At 46.7% G+C, this 18,169-nt stretch overlaps 1 protein-coding gene across 1 annotated transcript in view; it reads left to right on the forward strand.

Moving 5' to 3' along the window:
- The window catches only part of malrd1 (MAM and LDL receptor class A domain containing 1), a 146,960-nt gene that overhangs the window by 33,689 nt on the left and 95,102 nt on the right, over positions 1-18,169 (forward strand). Inside the window, exons 7-11 of the mRNA XM_041881133.2 lie at positions 280-438; positions 1,208-1,313; positions 2,184-2,557; positions 2,763-3,226; positions 17,999-18,086. Coding sequence (XP_041737067.2) covers positions 280-438; positions 1,208-1,313; positions 2,184-2,557; positions 2,763-3,226; positions 17,999-18,086 — 1,191 coding nt within the window. The remainder of the gene's footprint in view (positions 1-279; positions 439-1,207; positions 1,314-2,183; positions 2,558-2,762; positions 3,227-17,998; positions 18,087-18,169) is intronic.

Here is an 18,169-nt window from a genome sequence, read left to right on the forward strand (position 1 = left end):
ATGAATTAGTCAAATGTAGTCTGGAAGCCAGAGAGGGGATCCATTCCATTCCTATTGAATTTCACCGTAGGAAAGCATTTCAATCCATGCATTGACTGGAATGTAGATGGAATTGACTCGCCCTCTGCTAGAGGCCATTTAATCCATTGTCTTGTTGATTTGGTTTGATATATTTTGGGGTAAAACGTTACTACAGTTTAAAAAGTACACTGAAATCCCAGAGGATAACACAAGTAAGCTTTAAATATACTTACTTACTTATGTTCTCTCTTCACCCAGGCTCCTTCTGTGACTTTGAGAGCAACTCCTGCGGCTGGCATGAGTATGGCTTTGTCCAGGGCGATGGTTTCGACTGGGTCAGGGGCTCAGCGATGACCGTACCACTGGACCACCAGGGCCAGATCCCTCCTCTGGACCACTCCACCAACAGCAGCCAGGGTAGGAGGGAGGAGTCACTATCAACACAACACCACACAACACTCCATACAGCACAGTAACACTTAGCTCTGGTCCAGGGTGTTACGTGCGGCTTCCTAACAGCATCAGTGTCAGCAAACTGCACGTAACACCTTGAACCAGAGCTAGGTAACACTGTGGTCTGAAAATAGCAAGTTATATCCCCCACCCCCCACAGAGTGCGCTAATGGAATAAGCACAGAGGTGTGATTGCCTGATAAGAGGCTGTGTGGTGTCTGCTCAACGCTGTCAGTTTGGAAATAAGAGGCAGAAGAAAATAATATTATTCACAGATTAAATCAATCACTTCTTCAGAAAACACCCCTGCTGATATTTTTGTAAGTACAGAGCCAGAGAGAGCAGCGGCGGCTGGAGCGAGAAACGCTTTCTCAGCTGTCTGAATAATAGAGGGGAAATCGACATCTCTCCCGCCTGGTATTAAAAACCACACACCTCTGCACAATATTTCACCCACTCCCAAACTTTATATGCTCTTCCTCCTCTGCATTTTCAATGTTTTTTGGGTTGTAATCAGGATAATCAACTTCTTGCGGAGGTCAGGTCCATTTTGTACGTTTATGCCTTCTTCCTCATGTTTTTTTAATATGAGATGTCTCCTTCCTCCCTCCCTCTCTCCCCCCTCTGTCCTTCCCTCAGTCCATTTCTCTCAGCTCTGGAATTTTCAGGTTTTTATGCTGTTGTAAAGTTCTCCTCTGCCTGTGATTTGAAAAGCTTTCCCCTCTCATTGCAGGCCACTTTATGTTTGTCTTGAAGAACAGTAGCAGTATATCCCAGATGGCTTTTCTCCGGGGCCCCCAGTACCGCCAGTCAGCCTCTGGGTGCACCATGACCTTCTGGTGAGGACGATGACCCTGTTGTCTTACAAACGTCATTAGAAGATTCCGTTCCTCATGGTTCAGTAATGGGCCCAATGTTATTTCCACACTGGTGTGCCTCAGGGTATAGCTTTTGATTATCTCAGTACAGTAGCTCACTTTCTCTATGGGGCGCCATGACATTGTGGTACAGATACACTGGTAAATATTTTGTATTGCTCAACAGAATAGGCATTAATTGAGATTGAGCTGACATTTTTCCTGAACTAATTTGTCTGTAGATATATCACATGCCTTTCTAAAGCTCTGCTGTTGTAGACTGCCAATTTGAGTTATAGATGTTCAATTACAGTATTTCACTATCTCTGCCTCTCTCTCGCTATCTCTCTCCCTCTCTTTTTGCTCTACGAGCATCTCCCATTTCATAGCTTCACTCAGTAGTGAGACGTGCATCTGAATCGGTCACTTTATGCCACATTTTATGGCTGTTTAACATCCCTGTCAGAGGACAGATTGTATATTTCCTGTGGATGATTGGAATGCTACATTTGTCAGAAAATTGCAGTTCAAGGGTTTATACATTTCATTTTCTCCAGAGCAAGTAGAAATGTTCACGTTTAATGTCCAGCATGTTGCATTATCACTCCTGGAGAAATCATTACCTCATCTCAAGAAACAAAGTACACTTCAACAGAAAACTGTGATGGGTTGCAAACCAGCCTGGTCAAATGGCTGTTATGTATCAGTAGTATGTAAAGAATGCGTCCCAAATGGCAACCTATTCCCTACATAGTGCACTACTTTTGACCAGAGCCAAGTAGTGCACTATAGAGGGAATAGCTTGCCATTTGGGACGCAGCCAATTGTCCCTCTCTACGCCCACACACCCAGGCATTATAACTCAGGCATCTCGGTGGGGGCTGCAGAAATGTGCCTGCGTATCGCTGGCATGGACAACATCACCGTGCTGTGGCAAACCCTCTATAACCAAGGGAACCGCTGGAACCGGGTCACGGTGCAGCTGGGCCGAATCACCCAGCCCTTCCAGTTCTCATTGGCTAAGCTCAGCCTGGGCGTGTTTGATGGAGTCTCCGCCCTGGACGACATCAGCTTCCAGAACTGCTCGTTGCCCCCAGCGGTGGAGGCGGGGCAGTGCCCCAGCCACACCCACTTCCACTGCTCGCGGAGCCGGGCGTGTGTGGAGCACCTGCAGCTTTGTGACCTGGTGGACGACTGTGGAGATGGCTCGGACGAGGAGGACTGCTGTGAGTTCACACAGACAGACGCATAGGCAACCATACAGTCAAAATAGAATGTACAGTATATGTATGAGATACTAGAATAAACAACAAAATAGGAACATTTTAGCTGAGCACTTGGCTCTTATAGCTCCATATTTTGTGGGACGATAACAGGAAAACTCTTTCTCTCTGTCAATATTGTCTTCCTCTCCATCTCCTCCTCTCTCAGCCGCGGAGTTGATTTGCGACTTTGAACAGGGGCTGTGTAGCTGGACCCAGGAGCAGAGCCACGAGGGGGGTGACATCTTTGACTGGACGCTTATTCAGGGCCCAACGCCCACCCTCCAAACTGGCCCCTGGAAGGACCATACCCTTGGCCACGTTAACGGTCACTACCTGTACATCGAGACCTCCGCCCCCCAGGAGTTTAAGGACACGGCAATGCTGGTCAGCCCAGTGTTACAGCCTACCCTCCGCCATGGTAATGGAATGCCCGGCATCACCACCGGCCCACGCCACCCCTGTGTGTTCCGCTTCCACTACCACATGTTTGGGGCTCATGTGTTCCGCCTGGCCGTGTACATGAGGACCACCAAGCTCGGCCGCGGTCACATGCTGTGGGTGCGCTACGGCGACCAGGGCAACCTGTGGCACAGGAAAACACTCTACCTCAACAGTGCCAAGCCCTTCCAGGTAACTAGGGTTGCAAAATTCGGGTAACTCTCCCAAAATTCCCAGGTTTTCTACAAATCCCAGATTGGAAGTTTCCTGGAATCAGAAGGGAATAATGACGAAATCCAGGAATCCTCCAACTGAGATTTCTGGAAAACCAGGGAATTTTGGGAAAGCTTTGTAACCCTACCGGTAACTCATTCAAAACTCTTCAAATTAATGCCAGAGAGAATCATGATGACTTTTATATGTGATGGTTTATTGATGTTGTCGTCTGGTGAATAAGCCTTTGTGAGGGATGGTTGGTTCCATATTTTCTTTCTTCATATCTGATTGGAATCTGTTCTTTTTCCTGCAGTCTGAATAGCCAAAAAGCACATTGAATCAAATATTTCAATCCACATTTCAAACCACTTTTGGTTTGAAATCTGATCCAAATCTGATTCTTGGCCATGCGACTTGTTATTTATTTGCCCTCAAGTGGTTTTTAGACTTATCTGGCATATCTTGTTGCTTGCTAGCTACTCTGTTGACAGTTTTGACAAGAACAAGTGATAGCTAACTAGCTTGTTAATTGTTAACAAACAAATTAGTGAATGTGCTAGAAAGCTAGACAGCTACCTAGCTAGCTAGTTGACTGCTGTGGTTAGCCAAAAAGGACTTGTTTTGAGAGTTGCATAATTTATCCTTTGAGGCTTTAAAAGTGTTATTACAGTATGATTTTTTTAAAAAGTTGTATTACTTTTTCTTGTTTTTCAATCAACAAACAAAACACATTCCACATTCACAGATGTGGCAGACAAATATAATATAATAAAATAACATATCCTGATCCCTACAGTATGCCAAAGATTAAAGTTGGCATCACTCAGGGCTTTGGGCAAGTCTGGGTTGCATACTATTGGCGAGTGAGAGCATATCTGGGAGGAAATGCCTAGGTATTTTCTTACAGTCCTTCCATGCTAGTAGGGTGTTGTAAATCACAAAGGTTTTGGGTACGTTGCACACTTCACTAAAGTTATTGTGGTGGGTGATTTCGGACGGAGTCAGGTGCAGGAGGGTAAATCACAGAATATATAGTTTAATCAGGAACACAGCGGTACGCATCAATGCGTAATACACTCTAGTGCGGTAAATACGGCGCACTGGAGAAAATAAGGCACACGGGTGAATATCCCGGCAATACAAATACAAAGTAACTCCACCGAGCTATAATACCTCCACAATAAACTATCACACACAAAGATAAGGGGGCAGAGGCGCAGTGGTCTAAGGCACTGCATCCCGATGGCGCAGTGGTCTAAGGCACTGCATCGCAGTGCTAGCTGTGCCACTAGAGATCCTGGTTTGACTCCAGGCTCTGTCGTAGCCGGCCTCGACCGGGAGACCCATGGGGCGGCGCACAATTGGCCCAGCGTCGTCCAGGGTAGGGGAGGGAATGGCCGGCAGGTAGCTCAGTTGGTAGAGCATGGCGTTTGCAACACCAGGGTTGTGGGTTTGATTCCCACAGGGGGCCAGTATGAAAAAAAAAAAATGAATGTATGCACTCACTAACTGTAAGTCGCTCTGGATAAGAACGTCTGCTAAATGACTAAAATGTAAATGTAAAATGCAGAGGGAACAATTATACAGGTACTGATGAGGGGTGTGTAATAAACAAGACAAAACAAATGGAATGATGAGATGAGGAGCGGCAGTGGCTAGAAGGCCGGTGACGACGAACGCCGAAGCCTGCCCGAACAAGGAGGGGAGGCAGCTTCGGAGGAAGTCGTGACAGTTATTATTGAATATAACTGAGTTTAGGGGCAATGGACCACAGGATTGGGCCTCTATTTGAATCTACATTGAGTCTTGTCTGTTTGTGATCCATGTTAACATGTTGCGGATTTGGGCAGACGAGTAGTACAATTGAAGGCAGGGAAGTGCAAGACCACCCTTAGATTCAGGTTTCGATAGAGTGGAGAACTTGATCCTAAGTTTTTTATTGCGCCATATAAATTTGGGGATTCTTTGGTTGGTTGTTATGACAAAGAAACTGGGAGATAGCGTGGGAGCATCTGAAATAAATAGTTCAATCTAGGGAGGATGTTCATACGGATAGCACTGATTCTTCCGACTAAGCTAATTGAGAGAGAGATCCAGGTTTGGAGATCATTCTTGATTCGATCCAGGAGTGGGAGATAATTTTCCTTGAAAAGGCAATTCAGATCTGGTGTTACAAAGATTCCAAGGTATTGAAACCCCTGTGTCTTCCATTGGAATGGGAATAATAATAATATGCCATTTAGCAGACGCTTTTATCCAAAGCGACTTACAGTCATGCGTGCATACATTTTTTTGTGTATGGGTGGTCCCGGGGATCGAACCCACTACCTTGGCGTTACAAGCGCCGTGCTCTACCAGCTGAGCTACAGGGAGGGTGCTCTTCATAGAGCTGGTGAGTGTAAGATTGAGAGGGCAAACAATGGATTTGTTCAAATGTATATATCCTGAAAACTTGCCGTACTGAGCAATTGTGTCTAAAATGGGAGGGAGGGATTTCTCAGGGTTGGATATGTGGAGCAAGACATCATCCGTGTATAGCGAAAAACCCATAATACTGGATTGCTCCTGATCAACTCCGCCAAAGGCTCCGCCCCCAACAAGTAGAGCAGGGGGGACAGCGAGCATCCTTGTCTTGTTCCACATCTCAAAGGGAATCTGTCAGAGTTCAGACCATTAGTAGACACCATGGCATTTGGATGAGAATATAGGGACTTTATCCATTTAATAAAGTTTGGGAACATATTGAACTTTTCTAAGACTGAGAACAGAAAGCTCCACTCCATCCTGTCAAATGCTTTCTCAGCATCCAGTGAAGCCAGCAGGACAGGGGTCTTCTGTGCGTTTGCTTGATCTATAATATCAAAAAGACTGCGAATGTTATCAGAAGAGTACCTGTCTCTACTAAATCCAGTTTGGTCCGCTTTTATTTTTATTTTGGGAAGAAGAGTGTTTAGTCTTTTGGCGAGCAATTTGGTAATTATTTTGTAGTCTAAATCCAACAAGCTTATGGGCCGGAAGGACGAGCAGGATAGAGGGTCCTTGTCTTTTTTGAGCAATACTGTAATGCGGGCTGTGTACATAGTCTGGGAGAGCTCAGTTTTGGCAAAAATCATCCAGCATTGGCATGAAAATAGGGCTAAACTGGTGCCAAAAAGCTTTGTAGAACTATGGGAAATCCGTCTAGGATCTGGGGACTTGTTGGGTGGCATGGAGTTAATTGCCTCTAGGACCTCCTCAGGAGTGAAGGGGGAGTTGAGATCTTCTTGGTCGGTCTAGGAATAAAGGGAGTTCTGCATCTGTATGTTTTCTCTCAGAAGTATATAATTTGCAGTAAAAATCTTATCTGGATCATATGTGACCACGTCATCTTCAGTTCGGATGGCCATGATTGTACGCTTTGACTGATATTTTTTAAATTGGTATGCAAGCAATCTGCTAGGCCAATTGCTATACTTATGGTATTTCTGTTTAGTAAAGAAACCTTTTTTTTTTTTTTTATCTCTCCAGTATAGTCCAAGTTTAGTTTGGCTTTGGGTGCTTTAAGTTGACTCCAGGAGGCGCTGTCTGGGGATTGTTTATGTACTTTTTCACAGGGTTCCATCTCCCTCTCAAGATCTAACCTGTGTGATTCCATTGCTTTTTTCTTAGAGGAAGCATATGCAATTAGATGACCTCTTAGTGTGGCTTTGGCAGCGTCCCACATTGTGGCCAGAGAAACAGGAGAGTCTTTGTTGTCTTGTGTGTAGTTGTCTATCCATGAAGTAACCAATGTATGGAATGCTTCGTTTGATAACATAGAGGTGTTGAATTTCCAGCTCTTTGACCTCAGGATGTTTTTACAGAGGTCAAAGGGAAGGTGGACAAAGGCATGATCTGAAAGTGCTATGGGTCCGATTGTACAAGTGGCAGAAGTTATGAAGATCTTATGGATAAAGAGTAGGTGTTATGGACATTGGAGTAGTATGTATAGTCCATAGATGAGCTATTAGTCTCTGTCCAGATATCTATCAGTCCCATCTCTTTAGTAAGAGAGTTCAACATCTTTGCCGATCTAGGGTTTGTGGTGGGGACTTGAGATGATTTGTTCAGAGTTGAGTTGAGGGTACAATTAAAATCTCTAGCCAGCACTCCAAAGGAAACGCAATGCTCATTGAACAGGGTTATCATTCTCGACATGAAAGCAGGAGTATCTGTGTTAGGGTCATATATATTTAAGATAGTAATTGGTTGTCCATACAGTGACCCAGTTATTAGAATAAATCTCCCCTCTGGATCAGATATGTTTTTGTCAATTATGAATGGAACATGCTTATGGATAAGTATGGCTGTACCTCTACTGTTAGATTTGAAAGATGAGAAATACATCTGTCCCACCCAAGCCCTGCTGAGTTTAGCGTGTTTGGCATTGTCTGCTTTTTCCTTTTTGAGAGCACATAGTATATTTTTCAGTTTTATTGCAGGACCTATCCCATGGCAGTTCCATGTCAGTAGATTTAAGGTACTAGTCAACGTCAACGTACAGTAATTGAACTCTAGTGCAAGTCATCTCTGGGTATAGGTGGATAATAGTTAAAGCTGCGATCACATAAAAGAAAACGAAACAGTGTACATAAAATAACAATCTCTGAACACCCCAGCCGAATTCCCAAACAACTCGACATATCCTGTTGGATCTGTTAACCCCAACCTCAGTCACAATTCTGTGTTACGAAAAACGGGAACAGTTCGCAACGCACAACATCTCACGAGAGAGAGAGAGAAAAAAAAAATGCCTCATCTTCTCCGCCCCGCATGAAGTGAGTGACAATGGAGCCCCCGTCCAGGCCACAGTAAAAAAGAGAGGGAGAAATAAAGTAAATAAAATCAATAGCCCAGCCTACAAATACATCCCACAAAGGATATAGGCCTTTGGAAGTGATGCAGACAATTACATTGATGGAAGTTACAATCTATCTGCAATATTAAAGCTGATCTACCCCCTAAAAAAAAAGGACATAGGCCTAATCATTTGGACTAAATAAAACAGAAATGAGGGAGCAAATCCCTAAGAGGGATCTATAGGATAAGTTGTTTGTTATTATTAAAATTAATTATCAACAGAATAAGGTGGTCATAACCATAAACATAAACTTCAAACACCGATCCTTTCGTTAGGTCTGTAGATGTGTCGTAAACGACAGGCTATCAATGTGAAAATTACAATACAAATAATAAAGTAGTCTAATATAAAATTGACAGTATCTGATCACTTTGTCTGCCAAATAGCCTATATGTTCTACAGACAAGATAACAGCCTGTAAATGGTTAATTTTCTCACTTGACATAAAAGGGGAAATAAAAGTAGGCTAAAATGTTAGTAGGCCTATATGGCATATCCCTCTAGCAGCCAAAAGAAAGTAAATTAAAATTAGTGACATTTAACGGGGCGGGTGGGTCATTGGATGGCCACAATATGTTGTCTCACCTCCAATAGGAATAAAAGTCATTGCTTTTAGTCATCGATCCATTTCTCAGTGTCAAGGATTGTCCTTCAAAAACATTTTTGCCTCTTCGGGAGTTTTGAAGTGTCACAGGGCTCCTTGGTGAAGAATCCTGAACTCGTTTGGGTATTTCAATCCTCTGAAGATGCCTCGGTCTATGACGTGTTTCTTCATCTCGTCAAACTCTCTGCGCTTTTGGCGTATACCAGCTGACAGGTCCTGGTGCAATGTGGGTTTGGTGTTTCCCACTGTAATGGTGTTGATTTTCGCCACCTGTAGCACTCATTCCTTGTCGGTGATCTCAGGAAACGTATGGTGATTGGGCGCGGTGGTTGTCTGGCTGCTGGTGGGGGCCCAGTGCTCGGTGAGCTCTATGGGCCTTTCGGTGGACAGGTGGAGCCACTCGGGGAGTTTGTATCGTAGGTAGTGGATTAGTGGCATGTTTCCCTCTTCTTTTTCGGCCAGGTTTAATAGAACACAGTTATTCTTTCGCCCCCTATTTTCCAGGTCCTCTTTTCTCTTCCAGATGCTCTATTTTCTTTTTAGCAGATGCTATTGTTTCCATGGCATATGCCAGTGAGTTTTCCATGGATAGGGTTCGCCCCTCTGCCTCATCCAGGCACCTTGCGTTTATGGTTATCTTGTTGTTGATGTCAGGCAAGGCATTTTCCAGGGTTGCCCCCTATCGCACTGAGCTGAGAGTTAATGCCATCTAGTTTAATGTTGAGTTCTGTATGTTGGGATCTCAGCTCAGAAAGGATGTCTTCGACAGAGGACGAGGTTGGCTAATGGCGCTAGCTTTTTCTGAAGCCAGCTGTTTCTTGGAGGCTTTTTCAGCGGCTATTGCTCGAGTCCAGGTAGAAATGTCACAAGTAATGTCGCCTTTTGTAGCCGCCATGGCTTTTTTTTACTAAAGCTAATGGGGTTTAACTTGAAGTGGAGGTAAGATTAAGAATTGGAAATTACATGTGCGGAGCTCTCAGTTCATGCTGCCATCTCGTTCAAGGGTCACGTGATCCCCCTTAACATTCTAAACCACTGGGAAATGTCCATGCCAGGCATTGTTGTCACCTTAGCATGCTACATAACTTCTGAGTGATAGGAAGCACGAGCACCACCACCAATCAGCCTACACCTCTGCGCATACACCCGTTGTTACTATGACAGCTAGCGTAGCCATGACAGCAAATTACTGTTGTCTGAACACACAAATTTGGTCACTTGTAACTTGCTGTTTGGACAGTCAGTATTCCAAAACGGATTTGAAAAACAAAACTGATTTGAGCATTAAGGCCTGCAGTGTGAACAAGGCTTAAATGCACTGAAGCAAAGAGGGCCTGATTAAGTCACTAGCTAATATGCTGTAGTCAGGGGTTGTCACGTCCTTCCCTAGACTCTGCATATCTCCCCTCTGTGCAATAAATTTGGGCTTATTCCAGCTCCCGTCCAATTAACAGTCCAGATTAATTGGCTCAGGCATGAGGCATAATCAATGCTTGGAGTTTGTCAGAATTTGTAGGTTTTTGTTTGTCTACTTGCCTCTTGAGGATTGACCACAAGTTGGGATTAAGGTCTGGGGAGTTTCCTGGCCATGGACCCAAAATGTTGATGTTTTGTTCCCCGAGCCACTTAGTTATCACTTTTGCCTTATGACAAGGTGCTCCATCATGCTGGAAAAGGCACTGTTTGTCACCAAGCTGTTCTTGGATGGTTGGGAGAAGTTGCTTTCGGAGGATGTGTTGGTACCATTCTTTATTCATGGCTGTGTTCTTAGGCACTCCCTTGGCTGAGAAGCAACCCCACACATGAATGGTCCCAGGATGCTTTACTGTTGGCATGACATTTACATTTACATTTTAGTCATTTAGCAGACGCTCTTATCCAGAGCGACTTACAGAAGCAATTAGGGTTAAGTGCCTTGCTCAAGGGCACATCGACAGATTTTTCACCTAGTCGGCTCGGGGATTAGAACCAGCGACCTTTCGGTTACTGGCACAACGCTCTTACCCACTAAGCTACACAGGACTGATGGTAGCGCTCATCTTGCCTTCTCCGGACAAGCTTTTTTCCGGATGCCCCAAACAATCGGACAGGGGATTCATCAGAGAAAATGACTTTACCCCAGTCCTCAGCAGTCCAATCCCTGTACCTTTTGCAGAATATCAGTCTGTCCCTGATGTTTTTCCTGTGGAGAAGTGGCTTCCTCGCTGCCCTTCTTGACACCAGGCCATCCTCCAAAGGTCTTTGCCTCACTGTGCGTGCAGATGCACTCACACCTGCCTGATGCCATTCCTGAGCAAGCTCTGCACTGGTGGTGCCCTGATCCCGCAGCTGAATTAACTTTAGGAGACGGTCCTGGCGCTTGCTGGACTTTCTTGGGTGCCCTGAAGCCTTCTTCACAACAATTGAACCTCTCTCGTTGAAGTTCTTGATGATCCGATAAATGGTTGATTTAGGTGCAATCTTACTAGCAGCAATATCCTTGCCTGTGAAGCCCTTTTTGTGCAAAGCAATGATGATGGCACGTGTTTCCTTGCAGGTAACCATGGTTAACAGAGGAAGAACAATGATTTCAAGCACCACCCTCCTTTTAAAGCTTCCAGTCTGTTATTCTAACTCAATCAGCATGACATAGTGATCTCCAGCCTTGTCCTCGTCAACACTCTCACCTGTGTTAACTAGAGAATCACTGACATGATGTCAGCTGGTCCTTTTGTGGCAGGGCTGAAATGCAGTGGACATGTTTTTGGGGGGGATTAAGTTCATTTCTATGGCAAAGAGGAACTTTGCAATTAATTGCAATTCATCTGATCTCTCTTCATAACATTCTGGAGTATATGCAAATTGACATCATAAAAACTGAGGCAGCATACTTTGTGAAAATTAATATTTGTGTCATTCTCAAAACTTTTGAGCATGACTGTACTGCCAAATTCTCTAAAACGACTTTGAAGGCAGCTTATGGTAGAGAAATGAACATTCAATTCTCTGGCAACAGCTCTGGTGAACATTCCTGCAGTCAGCATGCCAATTGCATGCTCCCTCAACATTTGAGACATCAGTGGCATTTGTGTTGTGTGACAAAACTGCACATTTTAGAGCACAAGGTGCACCTGTGTAATGATCATGCTGTTTAATCAGCTTCTTGATATGCCACACCTGTCAGGTGGATGGATTATCTTGGCCAATGATAAATGCTCACTAACAGGGTGTAAACACATGTTGTCACACTCTGGCTCCAGGACTTGTGTATTTGAGCCAGGGTGTATGTTGTTTTGTTGGGTTTTGGGTGATTGTTTATGTTCGCATGTCTGTCACGTTTATTTCTAGGTTGGGAGTTCTGGGTGTCTATTTCTAGGTCGTTGATTGGTGTCGTGTGACTCCCAATCGGAGGTAACGAGTGTCAGCTTTCGGCTCGTTATCTCTGATTGGGAGCCATATTTAAACTGTTGTGTTTCACTGTTTGTTTGTGGGTTTTTGTTCCAGGTTCAGTATTTTGTCTGTTGGACTTCACTATCGTCTTTTGTTGTTTTTCCGTGGTTGCTTTAATTATTAAAGTCATCATGTTCACTCGCAACGCTGCGTATTGGTCCGCTCCTTTAGACGATCGTGACAGAAAAACCCACCAAAAAAGGACCAAGCAGCGTGTCAAGCGGCAACAGGATCCACCTACACAGGATTTATATCCACCCATAAAGGATTCATGGACATGGGAGGAGATACTGGATGGTAAGGGTCCTTGGGCACAACCGGGAGAATATCGCCTCCCTCGTGAAGAGCTGGAGGCAGCTAAAGCCGAGAGGAGGCGATATGAGGAGGCAGCACGGAGGCAAGGCTGGAAGCCCGGGAGTACTACCCAAAAATTTTTTTGGGGGGGGCACATGGCTTGGGCGCCTGGGCAGCAGGAGGCTGCCACAGGGAGATGTGGAGAGAAGGCTATCGGATTACGGGAGCCATTGGCGAGTAGAGGGAGGGAAGTTGTTGTCGCACGGCATGAGAGACTGAAGTGTGTTACCAGTCCGGTCCGGCCCGTTCCTGATCCCCAGTTAAGGCCAGTGGTGTGTGTTCCCGGTACGGACCGGCCTGTTCCTGCTCCAAGCACGTATCCTACGGGGTGCGTCACCAGCCCAGCCCGGCCTGTTCCTTCAGAGCCGTCCGCCAGACCGGAGCCGCTAGAGCCTTCCGCCAGACAGAATCATACACCTGCTATGGAATCAGCAGGAGCCGACGCAGCCTATGCTGGACTGGAGGCTCGGGTTCGTGACGGGCAGGAGCGGCTCATGCGGATGGGAGCCGCCCTGCTGGAGGTGATGACTGCAATCCGAGGCTGGGGTCCGCCTCCACCGCTAGCCGCCCAGCCAGCACCATCAGCCAGCCATGAGCAGCCAGATCCGTCAGCCAGCCATGAGCAGCCAGATCCGTCAGCCAGCCATGAGCAGCCAGACCCGTCAGCCAGCCATGAGCAGCCAGATCCGTCAGCCAGCCGCGAGCAGCCAGATCCGTCAGCTAGCCATGAGCAGCCAGATCCGTCAGCCAGCCATGAGCAGCCAGATCCGTCAGCCAGCCATGAGCAGCCAGACCCGTCCAGCCAGCCACGAGCAGCCAGATCCGTCAGCCAGCCATGAGCAGCCAGATCCGTTAGCTAGCCATGAGCAGCCAGATCCGTCAGCCAGCCATGAGCAGCCAGATCCGTCAGCCAGCCACGAGCAGCCAGATCCGTCAGCCAGCCATGAGCAGCCAGATCCGTTAGCCAGCCATGAGCCGTCCAGCCAGGATCCGCCAGAGCCGTCCAGCCAGGATCCGCCAGAGCCGTCCAGCCAGGATCCGCCAGAGCCGTCCAGCCAGGATCCGCCAGAGCCAGCCAGCCAGGATCCGCCAGAGCCGTCCGGCCGGGATCCGCCAGAGCCGTCCGGCCGGGATCCGCCAGAGCCGTCCGGCCGGGATCCGCCAGAGCCGTCCGGCCGGGATCCGCCAGAGCCGTCCAGCCGGGATCCGCCAGAGCCGTCCAGCCGGGATCCGCCAGAGCCGTCCAGCCGGGATCCGCCAGAGCCGTCCAGCCGGGACCCGCCAGAGCCGTCCAGCCGGGATCCGCCAGAGCCGTCCAGCCGGGACCCGCCAGAGCCGTCCAGCCAGGATCCGCCAGAGCCGTCCAGCCGGGATCCGCCAGAGCCGTCCAGCCGGGATCCGCCAGAGCCGTCCAGCCGGGATCCGCCAGAGCCAGCCAGCCGGGATCCGCCAGAGCCGTCCAGCCGGGATCCGCCAGAGCCGTCCAGCCGGGATCCGCCAGAGCCGTCCAGCCGGGATCCGCCAGAGCCGTCCAGCCGGGACCCGCCAGAGCCGTCCAGCCGGGACCCGCCAGTGCCGTCCAGCCGGGACCCGCCAGAGCCGTCCAGCCGGGATCCGCCAGAGCCGTCCAGCCGGGATCCGCCAGAGCCGTCCAGCCGGGATCCGCCAGAGCCGTCCAGCCGGGATCCGCCAGAGCCGTCCAGCCGGGATCCGCCAGAGCCGTCCAGCCGGGATCCGCCAGAGCCGTCAAGCCGGGATCCGCCAGAGCCGACCAGCCGGGAGCCACCAGAGCCGTCCAGCCAGTATCCGCCATTCAGCCTGGTACTGCCCCTTAGTCCGGTACTGCCCCTTAGTCCGGTACTGCCCCTTAGTCCGGTACTGCCCCTTAGCCCGGTGCTGCTCCTTAGCCCGGTGCTGCCCCTTAGCCCGGTGCTGCCCCTTAGTCCGGTGCTGCCCCTTAGGCCGGTGCTGCCCCTTAGTCCGGTGCTGTCCCTTAGCCTGGTACTGCCCCTTAGTCCGGTACTGCCCCTTAGTCCGGTACTGCCCCTTAGTCCGGTGCTGCCCCTTAGTCCGGTGCCGCCCCTTAACCCAGTGGGGTTTAGTTGGGGGGTGGTCATGTGGAGGAGGCTAGGGAAGCGGGTGGTGACTAAGGTGGGATGGGGACCACGACCAGGGGCAGAACCGCCACCGTGGACAGACGCCCACCCAGACCCTCCCCTAGACTGTATGCTGGTGCGCCCGGAGTTCGCACCTTTAGGGGGGGGTACTGTCACACTCTGGCTCCAGGACTTGTGTATTTGAGCCAGGGTGTATGTTGTTTTGTTGGGTTTTGGGTGATTGTTTATGTTCGCATGTCTGTCACGTTTATTTCTAGGTTGGGAGTTCTGGGTGTCTATTTCTAGGTCGTTGATTGGTGTCGTGTGACTCCCAATCGGAGGTAACGAGTGTCAGCTGTCGGCTCGTTATCTCTGATTGGGAGCCATATTTAAACTGTTGTGTTTCACTGTTTGTTTGTGGGTTTTTGTTCCAGGTTCAGTATTTTGTCTGTTGGACTTCACTATCGTCTTTTGTTGTTTTTCCGTGGTTGCTTTAATTATTAAAGTCATCATGTTCACTCGCAACGCTGCGTATTGGTCCGCTCCTTTAGACGATCGTGACACATGTGCACAACATTTCAGATAAATAAGCTTTTTGTGCGTATGGAAAGGAAAATGTCTGGGATCTTTTATTTCGGCTTATGAAACATGGGACCAACGCTTTACATGTTGCGTTTATATTTTAGTTGAGTATAGAACAGAGCTGGGGGTGGTCAGTGGTGGAGTATTTCATTAGCTTGCTAGTTACCAGTGAATTGGATTTGAAGTGAGAGGCGTTGTAGTCAATAGTGTAGTGCTATTTTAGGTGAGGAAGCGCAATAAAAAAAGTATAATTATTTAATCATTTCTCAATCAAAATTTGTACCGACAGATGTAACCTATTGAATATCATTGTAGAATATGCCTATGCATAAAATGCATCCTCCAATTGCAACGTCTGCCCGTGCCCACACGTATTGTCTCAAGAACATTTGTACATTTGAATACCCTCCAACACCAAGTTATACTGCATGCCAATCATTGGATCTCAATCAGTTTCATGGGAATACGCATTTAGATCTTCTTGAATTACTGTTTTGTGAGCGGATGAAAGCATACAGCATTAACAAACTATTAGCCTTTCTTGTAGGCCTATTTTGTTTCAATCAATGCATATACAGTGGCTTGCGAAAGTATTCACCCCCCTTGGCATTTTTCCTATTTTGTTGCCTTACAACCTGGAATTAAAATATATTTTTGGGGGGTTTGTATCATTTGATTTACACAACATGCGTACCACTTTGAAGATGCAAAATATTTTTTATTGTGAAACAAACAAGAAATAAGACAACAAAACAGAACTTGAGCGTGCATAACTATTCAATGGCAATACTTTGTAGAGCCACCTTTTGCAGCAATTACAGCTGCAAGTCTCTTGGGGTGTGTCTCTATAAGCTTGGCACATCTAGCCACTGGGATTTTTGCCCATTCTTCAAGGCAAAACTGCTCCAGCTCCTTCAAGTTCCATGCGTTCCGCTGGTGTACAGCAATCTTTAAGTCATACCACAGATTCTCAATTGGATTGAGGTCTGGGCTTTGACAAGGCCATTCCAAGACATTTAAATGTTTCCCCTTAAACCACTCGAGTGATGCTTTAGCAGTATGCTTAGGGTCATTGTCCTGCTGGAAGGTGAACCTCCATCCCAGTCTCAAATCTCTGGAAAACTGAAACAGGTTTCCCTCAAGAATTTCCCTGTATTTAGCACCATCCTTCAAGTCTGACCAGTTTCCCAGTCCCTGCCGATGAAAAACATCCCCACAGCATGATGCTGCCACCACCATGCTTCACTGTGGGGATGGTGTTCTCGGGGTGATGAGAGGTGTTGGGTTTGCGTCAGACATAGCGTTTTCCTTGATGGACAAAAAGCTCAATTTTAGTCTCATCTGACCAGAGTACCTTCTTCCATATGTTTGGGGAGTCTCCCACATGCCTTTTGCGAACACCAAACGTGTTTGCTTATTTTTTTCTTTAAGCAATGGCTTTTTTCTGGCCACTCTTCCGTAAAGCCCAGCTCTGTGGAGTGTACGGCTTAAAGTGGTCATATGAAAATGTATGCACTCACTAACTGTAAGTCGCTTTGGATAAGAGCGTCTGCTAAATGACTAAAATCTAAATATGGACAGATACTCCAATCGCCGCTTTGGAGCTTTGCAGCTGCTTCAGGGTTATCTTTGGTCTCTTTGTTGCCTCTCTGATTAATGCCCTCCTTGCCTGGTCCGTGAGTTATGGTGGGCGGCCCTCTCTTGGCAGGTTTGTTGTGGTGCCATATTCTTTAAATTTTTTAATAATGGATTTAATGGTGCTCCGTGGGATGTTAAAAGTGTCTGATATTTTTTTATAACCCAACCCTGATCTGTACTTCTCCACAACTTTGTCCCTGACCTGTTTGGAGAGCTCCTTGGTCTTCATGGTGCCGCTTGCTTGGTGGTGCCCCTTGCTTAGTGGTGTTGCAGACACTGGGGCCTTTCAGAACAGGTGTATATATATTGAGATCATGTGACAGATCATGTGACATTTAGATTGCACACAGGTGGACTTTATATAACTAATTATGTGACTTCTGAAGGTAATTGGTTGAACCAGATCTTATTTAGGGGCTTCATATCAAAGGGGGTGAATACATATGCGCACACCACTTTTCCGTTCTTAATTTTTTTGAATTTTTTGAAACAAGTTATTTTTTTCATTTCACTTCACCAATTTGGACTATTTTGTGTATGTGCATTACATGAAATCCAAATAAAAATCAATTTAAATTACAGGTTGTAATGCAACAAAATAGGAAAAATGCCAAGGGGGATGAATACTTTTGCAAGGCTACTATAGCCTACATATTTATTTAGTTTGCCATTCTACTGTTTTCATGGAATTTTTGTAGCAGCTCCGTGTAATCTCAAATAGAAAAAAGTGAGGGAGTGCTGCTCCCCCGCGCTACGGCAGCACTACATCTCTGGTTGTAGTGCTTGACTTGCTGAGTACTCATCGTTTTGGGGTTATTCTGAATCGACAACCTACAACTGTGTAAATTGTTCTCCATACGGTGCTGCTCTCCTGGTAGAGCGATAGTTACCAGGCTATAGGCTGAACCTGCTGAGGAGGTCAGAACTATGATAAGATGTCTACCTGTGTGGATGAAAGAGACATGACTGTGTCTCAAATTACACCCTATTCCTTATGTAGTGCACTTCTATTGACCAGTGCCCATAGGGCTCTGGTCAAATGTAGTTCACTATATAGGGAATCAGTGGCCATTTGGGACACTGCATAAAGTATAACACACTGTACTTAGATGCAAAACAAACATACACACACACACAGAGCCATACCTTGTTGTCTGTGTCTGCAGATTCTGGTCGAGGGCACAGTCGGTGACGACTTCAATGGAGACATCGCCATTGATGACCTGTCCTTCCTGGACTGTGTGCTCTATAATGGTAATTAGTATGCTTACTTCAGCAAGACCCCTAGATATTCAACATACTTATATTATTATTATTATTATTATTATTATTATTAT

Source organism: Coregonus clupeaformis, chromosome 7 (genome assembly GCF_020615455.1).
Source record: "Coregonus clupeaformis isolate EN_2021a chromosome 7, ASM2061545v1, whole genome shotgun sequence".
Lineage (NCBI taxonomy): Eukaryota > Metazoa > Chordata > Actinopteri > Salmoniformes > Salmonidae > Coregonus > Coregonus clupeaformis.